This window comes from Folsomia candida, unplaced genomic scaffold (genome assembly GCF_002217175.1).
Source record: "Folsomia candida strain VU population unplaced genomic scaffold, ASM221717v1 Fcan01_Sc011, whole genome shotgun sequence".
Lineage (NCBI taxonomy): Eukaryota > Metazoa > Arthropoda > Collembola > Entomobryomorpha > Isotomidae > Folsomia > Folsomia candida.
This window is the reverse complement of record NW_019091203.1, coordinates 2,204,832-2,218,644: the sequence shown is the minus strand read 5'-3', so window position 1 is coordinate 2,218,644 and position 13,813 is coordinate 2,204,832. Positions and strand designations below refer to the sequence as shown.

At 37.5% G+C, this 13,813-nt stretch overlaps 1 protein-coding gene across 3 annotated transcripts; it reads left to right on the top strand.

Annotated features, from left to right (window-relative positions):
- Window positions 1-8,388: 8,388 nt before the first annotated feature.
- LOC110855157 (CRAL-TRIO domain-containing protein T23G5.2) lies at window positions 8,389-11,282 on the top strand. Of its 3 annotated transcripts, none has more exons than XM_035855787.1 (6): window positions 8,389-8,640; window positions 8,717-8,795; window positions 9,127-9,170; window positions 9,510-9,624; window positions 10,112-10,402; window positions 10,979-11,282. In XM_035855787.1, exons 1-6 carry the CDS (start codon window positions 8,527-8,529, stop codon window positions 11,170-11,172), a joined length of 837 nt encoding a protein of 278 aa, XP_035711680.1. In that variant the 5' UTR covers window positions 8,389-8,526; the 3' UTR covers window positions 11,173-11,282. The 3 variants fall into 3 exon arrangements, with proteins under 3 accessions (XP_035711680.1, XP_035711681.1, XP_035711682.1); XM_035855788.1 differs by lacking the exon at window positions 10,979-11,282 and adding an exon at window positions 10,621-10,919 and having other exon boundaries at window positions 8,390-8,640; XM_035855789.1 differs by having other exon boundaries at window positions 8,392-8,640; window positions 11,053-11,196.
- Window positions 11,283-13,813: the final 2,531 nt, after the last annotated feature.

Below are 13,813 nucleotides of genomic sequence, written 5' to 3'. Positions count from 1 at the left end.
GTGGTTATAAAGAGAGGACGCGGAGTATACAGAAAACAAGCAGAGCAAGCGAGAAAACTCAACAAAGAAGTAGAAATTGTGACACCAACACTCGTCACAAACCAGTAAAAGACAGACGAAGCGGTGCGGAAGGAGCTAATAACTTCTTGAATACTATCCGAGTTGACGAAACCGAAGATGTGCCAGAAATTTCAACGGTGAAAATTAAAAGCACTCTGTGTATTGAACCTAATAGTTGTGTGGTCGTGCCAGTCAACTTGGGGAGAAAAGTACAAGGCGACGACATATATTTTCAACCATCCTTGGTCACGGAACTTAAATATGGAATCAAACTTCGCCCCGGAATAATGGATAAGAAGCATTTGTTCGTTTCGATTTGGAACTTAAGTCCACGCATCTTGACCTTATTCAGAGGTACAGTCCTGGGATTGGGGAGACCATGTAAAGAGGCAATCGAATCTAAACTTATGAGTATCGCAGGAATGGGAACTAGCGATGGGAAAATACCTAAGACCAAGGAGCCTTTCGACACCAAATATTTTGACATCAACCCTGACGCCGACCCGAAGGATAAAGAAGAATTGATTGACATCTTGACCGAATTTTGGGACGTCTTCGCCCATGATAATACCGACGAAAAAGATTGGACAAACAGAAGAAAGAACAAAAAGAAGAGTCAGCGCTAAAAATGTCACCGGTCTTGACGTCAACAATTTCGAAGTCCAACACGACTGAAAATGCACACATGCAGTTTAACCCACCACCCAGCGAGTGGCGAAGGTCAGCAAGAATAAAAGAACGAAAGCAAGCGTTTATGAACTGTCTTGGGATGCAACAATTTGATCTTGACAGCACTGCATTGATAAATTTGCCAAGTCAGACGAGAGTTGGTTTCTGCTGCCCCAAATGCTACTTCAGCAATTGACACCTATTAATCCCAAAAATGTAAATAATGCGAAACCTCCCTCCCCCACAAATTCATAAAGTGAAGCTGAAAGATAAGCCATTATTCTCTCATCCATCAAACTCACACAACGTAGCCAAGACAGTTCTCCATCATGGGGCAAAAATTATTCATCTTTTTTTCTCGTGGTTTCCATCACCTTTATACACACTGAAGCGAGAAGCTACAGCCGATCACGCAACCAGCAGAGAAACCACACAAAATTCCAAACACCGAAAAACGGAACACACAATTTAAATAAGACACCCAAACCACTCACGACGGTCGAGTACTTATTTTTCATTGTCCTATTATTTACACTCCTATTCATGGCTTATGGAGCGGTGAGAAATAAGACGGTACCGGAAATCTGCTGCCCCCAATACCCATTATACATCATCGTCGTCCTCTTAATTTTTGGACTGCCCCTCGCATTTGGCCAGACTGAAGAAGATACAAACGATATAAAAGAATTTCAAACAAGAATGCGAAATTTCTCACAATATTGGAATCGCTATGACCACTTTCACGATGAAGATTACCCTGCGCCCGGAAATAGTCAAGTCACACCGAACCTATCTACTCAAGCAAAATCTCAATCCAACTCAAAATTGTCCCGTGATAGTTTCCTGCAATTATATGTTGACAAACACGATCACCCAGCCATCATAAATGGAAAGATGAACACAACAAAAAGGTTCGATGTCACATTCAATAGCAAAAGTGCAGGTTCACGTCCCCAACCATTCATCTCTCTTGTTCTGAAGTTTTTGAGTCTCTCTCTTGTCTCGGGCACAGTGCAGTGTTTAGGAGACGTGCAAATAGGCCCCAGTGAATTCAGTCCAAGGTTGGATGCATTATCTCATGAACAATCCGTCCGGCTGTGCATTATCCTAGGTCTACTAGCAGTCATTACACTTCTTCTTACAATTGCATGCTGCGTGCTCAAATGCATAGTGAGAGGAGGATGAGCAATAGAATCTGCAAAAGTTTGTAAATAAATCGCCAAATTCACCCATATAAATAGCGCATATTGAGATTTTGAACTTAGGTAAAAGAGCTATCTATTTAGCGAACATAAGGCGAGGAAAATTGTACAGAATCATAAATCCGAGCAGACAGTGCGTGGCAAGTAAAATACCGGCTAAAGTATAGCTTGGTACACTGGAAACACACCGGATGCAAGGAATAAGGATAACTGATATAACTTGTATCATATATGTAGCTTGCACTCAACATAACTATAAAAATACTTACACATGCATATTGTACATAAGTAGCAGGAGCACAATTAATTATCAGTAGAACTAGGTCATACATTCTCTAAACTGAAACTGTGATCGAGGAATAATACCGCCGGCAGTATAGGCTGGTAATCCCGATGTACATGTGGAAGAGGAGAAAGCATAATAATAAATTGTATTGTAAATTTACGCGGTGGGATGGCCCTGGCGCCGCTACAGATCGCTTGGGAGGAGACGCAACGGGTGGACCAAGTCACATTTGCATGCCAATTAATTTATCAAATGACACTCGAGGATATGGCAACAGTGCAGAGATACTGGAGGCGACAAACTCAAAAGATTCGCTCAAAATTATGCAAGAAAAGAAAGCAGGAGATTCATCAAGAAGAGGAGGAAGAAAGTGACGAAATTCTTATACCTAAGGCCTTATCCACCATGTCGTGGCAGAGATGCTCATTAATCTTCAGGGAGGACAGAATCCCCAACGGCGGTTACATATATTTGGATGTGGAGAAAGTCAGCCTGAGACGTCAAATCAACCCTCTACTAGAGAACAGCATCGTTCCAGTGGACAGAATGGACCAGGAGACAAGATTTAGATGGGAGCGACGAATGACAAATGCAAATGTGCATTTTCAGGCTGCAGCACAAGTCTGTCTCGTCGATGAAAAAGGGATCATAATTTTGTATGCAGTCATTAATTGGCCTGAAGACCAGGTGTGCCAATATCATGAGTCTTTGAATGGAATAACACCAGCTATGTTAAGTGGTGGTTATGATTTAGGCTTCATTCAGCATCTCTTTTGCAAATGTTTGAAAAATAATACATTGGTAGGACAGAGTGTCGATGGAGACCTCAAGAGTTTATTAGTTTGCCAAGAAGCACATCGATACGAAGATTTGACAAATTTTTATAGAGACAGAAATAACCAAGCATATGGTTTGAAAGCGCTAGCTATGGCATTGTTGCCTGACAAAGGTTTCCAGGAGTTCACTCTGTCGTGCAAGATGCAAGGATTACGCGGAAGTTGCACATAAAAAAGCTTGAAATGTTATCCAATAACTGTGTGCCTCCTTTCTTCTCTTATAACAGGCCAATCCGTGTTCAACCCACAGGCGAATGCAGCTGCCCATAAGTAAAGTATCGAGTCAAGAGATGAAAAGTCTCCTCTTTCCTCCGTTCCAATTGTAACATAATTAAGGGGTCGTAACTAAATACTAGTTTAGAATTTACGTGTCTCGTTCTCCGGGCAGGCGATAAAAATATCAGATAATTTGTAAGTTGTATGTAAGGAGGGTTAACTCGGGTCACGATTTTTCATTTTTTCTGTCTAGTGTAAGCAGTTTGTGTTTTCTCGTGCAACCCTGACCAGCAATAATAAGTGGAGACTTGACAAATGACAGATCAGCTTATGTTAAAATTTATGAAGTGTAAAAATGTCCATGGGTTTTTATTTTCTGAACAGCCTCTCAGTTTGTGTTTCCCATGTAAGTAGCTAAAACTTAGTGACATAATTTAAGTCGTAAATTTTCATCTTGAAAAGCAAATTGTAAATTCGATTATGTAAACTCCAAAAATTTTTTATTCCGAAACATTTTATTTTCTCATTACTTACATGAGTTTTATTGTTTTGTGTGTATGCATGAACTATTTTTAGTTAATGGTTAAGAATTGTTATTAGATGTTACTCGTCCCACGCCTTGCTGGTGGTACAGCAAGAGATTTAAGCAAAGAGAGTGTCAGCATCTCATCTCAACCAGAGACCAAGATCTGGTGAAAAGTGTCCAGTTTCGACCAGCCAGCAACAAAGTTCCAGCCAACCATTAAAATTTATTATGCTTGACTCTTGACCCATGCAGAAGCGTGAGAGAGTGCAAAGGCAGCATTATGTTAGATGGTACACGTATGTACATAGATCCTTAAGTAGTGGGGGAGAGAGAAAACGATATGAAAAGGTTGACATTGTAAAGTAGATTATTGGGTTTTTGGACAGCAAAGTGGAAGGAGGGAATAAACGTATATGTAGTCAGACCACCAAATACTGCGTCTCAAGCTGCCTCTTTATTGGGACACAAATGTCCACCACTTTTTCACACATGAGTTTCATCCTCTCTCGAGAGAAATAAATATCACCAAGTCCACAACCACTGAAAATCATTTTATGCGTAGTTTATTCTTTTGCAAATAGTTACGTAATCGCACGCCCAATAAATAAATTAGCCACATTTACAAACATAATTTACGACAAATCTCATAGTATGTACATATGTATGTAGTTCTAAATAAACCTACCTACGCAAATCTGACCAATACATATTGCATAAATCTGAACCACTTTCAGATCTGAAATTTTCTAAAAATATATGCCTTGAAAACATTCAATAAATAGATTGTCTTAACCCATGCTCAGTTTTATTACCTACTTATTTATATAAACCTGCTGACAAATGTTTTTCAGAAATTTCGGTTGTCACCAATCTTCCCAAAAGGGGAATATTTTGTTTGAGAGCTTCATGCGAAAATTTAAGCTTTTTAGATACAATAAAAGTACCTGAACCTGACCAACACAATGTGCAACTTGTGTCAACTTCGGTTTATGACACATTTTATAAAAAAGTGTAAACTTGTGGATACACCTTTTCAGATGGAAACATGCTTGCAGGGCGTGCAAGTTAAGATTTTATTTGTTTCTTCAATGAGTTGAAAAACCAGCTATGATGAATATATATGTATATATCTGTATAATGCAGACCAACTATTCGATAAAATAAATGTGAGACACAAATTTCTTACAAAAAATATATCTCATTTAAATACAACTTACAAGGCGATAGTGCGAAGTGTAACCCCCCGATTTGGCTGAAATTTTAAAATTATGTGGTCCAAGTCAATACAACCCACGCTTCCTGAAGCAGCTTGTGCGATTGTCAAAGCTTGTCAAAATATTTGAGGTCAAAGTTGAAAAATGGGCTACTTTTGCCAAACGGAGGAAGAAATTCCCATCCTTCAATGGGAAAGATCGTTAATGTTTCAACTATAACCTCAAATATGTTGACAAATTCGCACAAAGTGCATCAAGAAACTTTGGTTCTATTGACTTGGACCACATAATTTTAAATTTCAACCAAATTAGAGGGTTAATATTCACACCATCGTATTGCTAATTCAATTCAAAGATTGGAAAAGATTATTCATTTCTTGTTCATTCATTCGAAACTTGAAAATAAGTATTTATTTGGTATTCATTTTATCTCATATTCCCCTTACTTCTCAGTTTACCCCATGTATTAAACCCAGCATAATTAACAAAATTATTCATTTATTCTTTACGAAAATGAAATGAATAACTACTACCTATTAAATATTTATCCATTAAAAAAATTGCAGAAACTATTCACTCATGATTCATGATTTTATGGGACAATAAATGAATAATTTATTCAATCCCATTGATGATATCATCAAAATTGAATGCAATTTAGAAAACCTTTCGTATGTAAATAAAAAATTGGGTGTGTTTCGCTCCGAGACATTAAATCAGGCCCGTACCGACGATGCTTCTAGGTGGAGCGCTGGCTCCAGGCCGGACGGCCCGAAGGGCCGTACCGGCACGCCCTCTACACTAGATATAACTGTCCTTTCACACGCCACAAGATAAATGCATATTAAGTGTGGGAAAACGTAAGGCAGACGTGCTTCATTTGATGGGCCGGATGGTTCTAGCCAACAAATTAACAATTTTAAACCCGAATATGCTCTTACGGGGATAGACCTTTAGCTCATGAGAACTTTTATGCATCATACAACATAGAGAATTACAATTTCAGACCTACCTCCACGAACTCCTAATCTCATGAAAAATTTAATTTCAAGAAATGAGAGAGAATTGAACTCCGTGATTTGAAAATAAATCTCGATCGGTTTAAATCTGAATAAATAAATAAATAAATCTGAATTCGGCTGAATTCATGCCGGATCCTAAGAAAAATTTCCCTACAAATGAACGGTCCAAGTAAAACTACGTCCCTGGCCCCTAAACTCGACCTTGGACCTATGTCTTTAAGATGTAAAAAGAAACACTTGCTAACTTCACGCCAAGTAAAAATAGTACCCTTGAAAGGCGGGCACTGATCGTGCGGTACGCGCTTTAAAAATGGAAATAAGTATTTTTCAAAGATAAGTAAACTTTCACAATTGAAGCCATATGAAATTAGCAAAAGCACTTTGTCGACACCCCACCAGTCCATATTAATCATAAAATTATTTAAAATATTCATCGGACACACCATCCAGATTCTGTGATTTTTTTATTCGGCGTAGATTGGATTTGGTCAAAAAAGTGAATTTTCTCCCTCTGGGGGTGAAATTTCTTGTCAAAAAGTATTTTTTGAAGTTATCGAGCGAATGGAACAACCACTAGACCACACTCTATTAAAAAATAGCTGCTAGATATTCGAGCAGGACTCAAGACCTTCTGATAAGGCCAAAATAGTAAAAATGAAGTAAAATTCCAAAATTTCTGACTCCATTTTGGACCGAAAATAAAATTCACTGCCGCCGAACCTCAAACTTCTGGAATATAACACGTGATCCAAACTGAAGATAAATACATGTGCTAAGCCCCACACAAGTTTGAAATCCGAGAAAAAATCTATCGGTTAGAAATGAAACCAATATGCCTTGAAATGAGTGCGTACTGCGAGTGAGCTGTGGATACAAAGACTTCGGGCTCTTGTAGCTTCAAAAGGAGAACATTTTGAAAACCAGTTAGTATATATTGAATGGAATTTAATGGGCTTTCTCGTGGTATCATTAGTTTTCCAAAATTCCATCAAGTGGGTTCCCTACATTAATTTATTCATTGGTCATAACAATTGGCCCTACTAGGTAAGGCTAGATAAGTATCGAAGTTCCATTAAAATCGGAGCGAGACCGCCGGCGTCATCGCACTGTAAGTCTAACAAGGGACACTCACGACCTGTCGTTTGAGTCCAGGGTACCCACTATGTTTTTTAGAATCTACTAGGACCCCAGATGAAGGATTCATTCATATTTCCGTGTAAAACTCATATTTGGCGCCATGGCGTGGCGCCAAATTCGCCAAATTTGCATGTTTTTATTTTTGAAACCGCCATAACTTTTGAAAACCTGGACGGATTTTCAAAATTTTTGGCAAAAATCATGACAAGGAGTTCAACTTTCGTATCCAATGAAATTTTTTCCAAAATTATCACTTTTAACTTTTCGCAAAATTTCGTAATTTTCTTACAAACGGGGGTACGTCGAAAAAAATGCTAAAAATATTTCAAAAATTATAAATTTTATATTTTTTTCTCAAAAATTTCGACTTTTGTGATCATTTTAAGCATAAAATTTTGAAAATCCGACATAAACTGCAAAAGTTATGGGGGTTTGAAACTGGTCGAAAATGCAAATTTTGAAGTTTGGCGCCACGCCATGGCGCCAAATATGAGTTTTACACGGAAATATGAATGAATCCTTCATCTGGGGTCCTAGTAGATTCTAAAAAACATAATGGGTACCCTGGACTCAAACGACAGGTCATGAGTGTCCCTTGTAAGTCTAATGCAATGTCGGACTCTGCAACTTTTTTCGACTTTTATTTGAATCACTGAATTATTCCTCCCGCACCACGACCATAACATCTGCACCTATATGGTTCCAGAATTAATGCATCTTACTGTTGTTAGCCATACATATACATACTCCTGCAAATGTTAAACTATGGACCTCCCTCGGTACCGTTTTTTGAGGTTTCAATACTGCGTTACAAATGATAACTACGATCATTGAGAAAGAAATAAAAATGAGCAGAACATTTTTTTCATGCAAAATTTACTCCGTGGTTTGAAAGATCTAGAGCCTAGATGTCACCTAATTTGACGACGCACTTTGAAGCTACATATGATAGATACATATGTACATACAATGTTGTAGTGACTAGATATTTTACACAAGTTTTGAAAAGGCCGGATTCAATGTGTGCTCCAGGCCGTCCCAATCCAAGGAACGCCTCTGCATTAAATCCTTTCACTTAAAGTTCTGCATCAAAAGTAATAAAACTACCTAAACCTGACCAGCACAACGTGCATGTTAAACAAAAGTTGATCCAGTTTATGTCACTTTTCATAAAAATGCAAGTCCATATAAAAAGAGAGGATTTTCACCTTTAGTCGGATTATGTCCTCCAGTCCTCACTCCTGAACAAGGGTTACAATAAAAGCGTTGCAAGTTCTCAATCAGGCCACCGTTTTTTTTAATTTCCCATCACTGACAAATAATTTTTTAGATTTTGAATATTCAGCCGTTTTAACAAAATGGGTGACACGAAATTGCTTTATACTGTAATTATAATTGTTTCACTGGTTGGGACAACTTTTTCTCGTGAAAATTTGAGCCTGACTAAAGCAGAGAAACAAAAATTGGACCAGGTAATACATTCCAGTATTTTGTAAATCATTTTTGGAAAACGTGTCTAAACGTTACCCAATTCAATACGAATTTCAGTTTAAAGACGCCGTTTCCAAAATTTCCTTCCCGGCTGAGTGGATGCAACAGGAATTGAATCTGGTTCGGTATCTAAGAGGTTAAGGCAATTTTAAATATGTTAATAAGACAAGCTGAGCCCGACCAAAGATTTGAGACCGTATTTAAACGACATACAATTTTGCAGCTCAAATCGTTTAGGTCAAGTTGTACAAATCCTGAGAAAAAGTTTTTCTTTTTTGATCGAGTTCTTTTCAACCTTGACCCTTAACTTGTCATTTTCTTATTAGGTGCATAATTTGAAATTGGCAGGGTAAATTTTACAAGAGTTATCAATAACAGACACACAACACGGGTACATAAGCTCTGGGTCGGGCGAAAAACATCGATGCTGTCGTTCAAAGATTGTTTAAATTATCTTTATGTTTTAGCTCGACAATGGGACGTTCAACGAGCTAAGAGTATGCTACAAGAGGTATGAGCTTAATTACATGTGCCACGAATAACAATTTGGACACTAAGTTTAGCACATTTTCTGGAGGAAAACTTTGCAAGAAGAGACTTGTGCAGGACCAAGTAATCCTGCAAACATGATTATGCAGAAATTTTTCAGAATTCTGTACGGGATTTTCATATTAGGAACCACATAATTAAATAGTCAGGAATACTAGCAAACAAATCTTTAAATAAATCAAATAAAATATAAAGAAAAGCAATGCAAAAAAATGACTCAAGGCTTTTTGAGTTTTCTTCGGAAACTTAATAATTGCTACCAAATATTTTGCAATCATAAATTAAATTCGTTTCCCTACAGACTGTCGACTGGTGGGAGGAGAACAACATGAAAGACATTCATAACGAGGACTGGACAAATATTGAGAAAGACTTTCCCCTCCACACGGACGGCGTCGATAAGCTTGGACAGCCAGGTAAGCAGAGTTTTTAACTTTTTCAATATAGAAGTTGAAGCAATTTATTGGGACCAATTCCGCCATTAAAAAACTCGTGTTACCACAATTCATTTAGAGAATTGAATACATTATTCATTCATTATTCACTAAATTCATGCATAATTGGGAGAGGATTTTTTTCAAAATTTGTGAAACAAATTAATATTGGGTAAATTCATGTCTTCATTTCACATTCATTCAGTAAGAGGGAATGAAAAATTTCAAGTAATATTAATTTTTCACCCTAAAGCCTAAATAAATATGTGGTATCTTGAGAAATTGAACTAATAGGGGAAAGTTGAGATAAAATTCATAGAAAAAATAAAAATGCATAAATATTTATCTATTAATTTCCACACTTTGCATAAACGAGTAATGAATGAATATTGTGGCTTATTTTTGTAAACGATGGATTTTAAGACAATATTTACGTTTGAATGATGGTTCCCCCAAATCTCATCTTTAGCATTTGTCTTTGCCTTTGCGGAGTGGGACCTTCGCGGGGCCGCAGTCCAGGGCCGGCTGAACCGCGTGATCCGCTGGTTCTTTAAAGCATTTGATGACGTTCACCAGAAATCCATCGAATATCACAAACTCGGCAAGACGAACGGAACCCAGTGGAACGTTATCGCGGACATGGATAAGCTCTCTCGTCAGCAGCACCTCTGTATCCAGTGCCTCCGTTTTTACACCGAACTCGCACTCATTCTCGAGTCCCGCTATCCGGGAGGAAGTGACAAACTATTCGTTGTGAATTGTAAGTAAAAGCAATCTCTAGAATTCTATTTTTACTGATAGTAACAATGGTCTGAGCGTTAAACTCTGAATTAAGAAAAAATGTTTCTAATAAGTACAAAAAGGGTGTAATTATAAAATACCAACCATAAGTACAAGTATTTAGCTCCACCCCCATGGTAAAAGTTTGTTACGCGAAGTAAGAGTCTACATAAAACTTTGATTACAAATTTACTACAGACTGTGGAATATTCAGGCAGCTGGAGGCCGTACATAAAGCTTTTTGTCCATTTTCGGGGAAATTTGACATCTAAACCCCGTCTGTAACCTATTTGTCCCTTGTTATAATTAACATTGGAACGATACCACCCCTCTTCAAAGCGATCACGTGCTTTCTGCACAGTCTCCTACTTTTTTCTTGATATCATTTAAATTTGATGCGACCCGGCATTAAATTTATTTTAGCTAGTAAATATTTCGCTTACTGTACAATAGGTCTCGCTAACTGTACAATAAATGGTCGAAAAAAATTAAATACGTATTTCTAGTCCTTTAAGCAAAATTAATTAATTTAACACCTTAAGCACATTTTTTTCAGCCCCTTCAATTTTTCAAATTGTTCTTTCCCTAATCAATCCCATCCTGTCAAAAAGTACTCTGAATTCGTTGAAGGTAATTGGCGCGAATAAGGAGGAATGGGGCAAAGCGGTCTACTCTCACTTTGCAAAAGATCAACTTCCAGAAAACTTGGGTGGGACGAAAAAATATTCGTCAGTGTGGAACGAGATATAGAAAATTATTATGCGCTGATTATGAATATTTAAAATAATGAAACCTTGTCATATACAAATTGGACAAATTAATTTTTGATTAAATTGGATGAGAATAAAGAAACAATAAAATTAAGTAAATTATGTGTTTCAGCATAAACTTAAATGCATTTATATTAATATTTATTGTCGTTAATCATTAGCAAGACAGGGAATGATCTTGTTAACATTTACGTGATTAAGCCTATTATTCAGGACGGATTTTTCATGTGAAAACACACGTTCCTCGCTCTGAATTAAATTATTTCTTCAATGGAATTACTAAATTTCACTACCAGTGTACCAGTGGAAGTTTTTTTTAAATCAACGGCTCAAAATGTTACTTAACTTTCTTTTTACCGTTTTTGCTAAACTTTTGGATGTGAAAAAATTCCTAACAATTCAGAGGTGTAAGGTGTTTCAGACCAATGTGGACCGGACTACATAACTTTAAATTCTTCACGATAAAAAATAAGCCCATCTGTACTTTTTCGTTTTCCTGAATGTTTACGTCCGTGGCGAAATTTTCAAAAAATTCTGGATCGCAAATACGTAAGATAAATACAACGTGCTCATTTGCATATCACAAGTTATCACAGACCTGATGTGCAAAACAATAATAAAATCGATGATAACTAACATCGAAAGAATTGTTGCTGCTTTATAAGATTAATCCTTTGATCAAGGCAAGAATAAATACATGCATAATTCAGTATGTAAATTTTTAAGTCTTTTAGCTCTGCCATTTCACTCCATTTGAATTTCGCCCAACTTCGGACGACTTTTTCATGAATAACTTATACCAGGCTTTACATAAACGATAAAATCGATTTCTTTACCAGGCCATGAAGATCGCTGCATAATAAGCGGATATCATTTCACAACCAAAACGCAAAAAATGTTGACGGAATTATTCGTCCAGAAATTTAGTGTAACGGTAAAAATCGGTAATTTTTTCAGTTATCCGCTTATCTGGGATGACAAACGGGGCAAGCTTTACGTTTCTCAGTGGCACCAGGCTAACGCTGTCGTGGTCCATATCTTATTTTGCTTCATAACTTTGGTCACTTTTGGACATATGATGAATTTCAGAAAGAGTGACGTCGGAATCTTCAACTTCTTGCAGGTCGTGTTCTACGCCTTGACCGCATTTTCGATAGGGGGTTGCCTCTTTTCTTTTCAATCTGAGGATCTCGCGCGGTCTTGGAGCTGTGGAATCTTGTATGGAAGGAACTTCTTTGGTAAAAGATCGTATAAAATATCTATCAACATCTGATCAATTAAAAGACGTTGTATTTGAGCAAATTGTTGCTAATTTCAAACAAATACGATCCTAAATTATGGTAAAACATAATGTTTTATCAGACAAAATTCCTAAGATCAGCACATTTTAATCAATTTTTCGTTTTTGATAGTTTATTTTCAAATTTTGTGCTATTTACTTGATTGGCAGTGAGTTTAGCAAACAGATTATCCTTAGAGGTGTGCGGATCTTTGCCCCCCATTAAAAGCTACCCATGGAATGCTACCCATTATATGCTACCCGTGATGATCTGCCCCCCATTATATGCTACCCGACCCATTTTCACTTTCTTGCCAATTAAACCAAAATGGATACCCCGTTTTGCGTCATAGTGCAACATAAGAGTTACTGTTTATTTACGCAAAATTAGTCAAATAATAAATTCTCAAAAAACGAATCAATACATAAAATCTTGAGGACCAAGTACGCCATATCACGTATTTGAAAATATGCAAATTTCTCAAATTTTCTCAAAATGTGAGTGCTTCTTTGGTATTTTGTGGAAAACTCGATGGTAAAAAGTGGACTTTTTTGGATATTTTTCTTCACAAATTCTGGAATTTTCCCTATACTGACCAATGTTAAAAACCTACAGTGCGGACTTGATTAGTGCTGTTCACGAGCTGGCTCGGGTCATAAGATTAACATTGACTCGGCTCGTTGTACTCGAGCCGAGCCAATGTTAATCTTATGATCCGAGCCAGCTCGTGAACAGCACTACTTGATATAGCCCGAGTCAGGCTTAGAAGAGTGCCAACTCTTTGAGGGTATCTTAAATTTGGGATCTCCTTATTCAAAAAGTTTCAAAATCTGAACTTTATCCTTAATAAATATTCGTTGTCCAGGGTTTTAAAAGAAATCCATAGTGCTGACAAATATTTAAAAAATTTGTAAATTTTGATTTCTTTCCACAGCCCGCTACAATTTGAGTGCCACCTCACCCATAACGCTCCACTTCAACCAGGCCTTCCTTAAAATAACTCGACCCGCCAACTTTATCATCAACATTCTCCCCTTCCTTATCTCCTGCCACTTTCTCATTTTTCCCCGACATCCTGTCCACTTCCCGAATGTCTACCCGCGAAATAGCTACCCTTTCCTCTTCATTTTTCACATCTACCCGCCCATAGCCTTTTTTGGCTTGGCTCATTACGCATTCCTGGCGAAAACTGTGTTCCAAGCATACGCTGGATTAATCCTGCTCATCTTGCCCCTAATCCGGCACGAACTTCGGCCAACTACCCGCGGAATCAAGTGCTCGACAGAACTGCGCCACCATCCCGCCGAAATTGCTGTTGAGTATCGAGCTCTACAACTTATT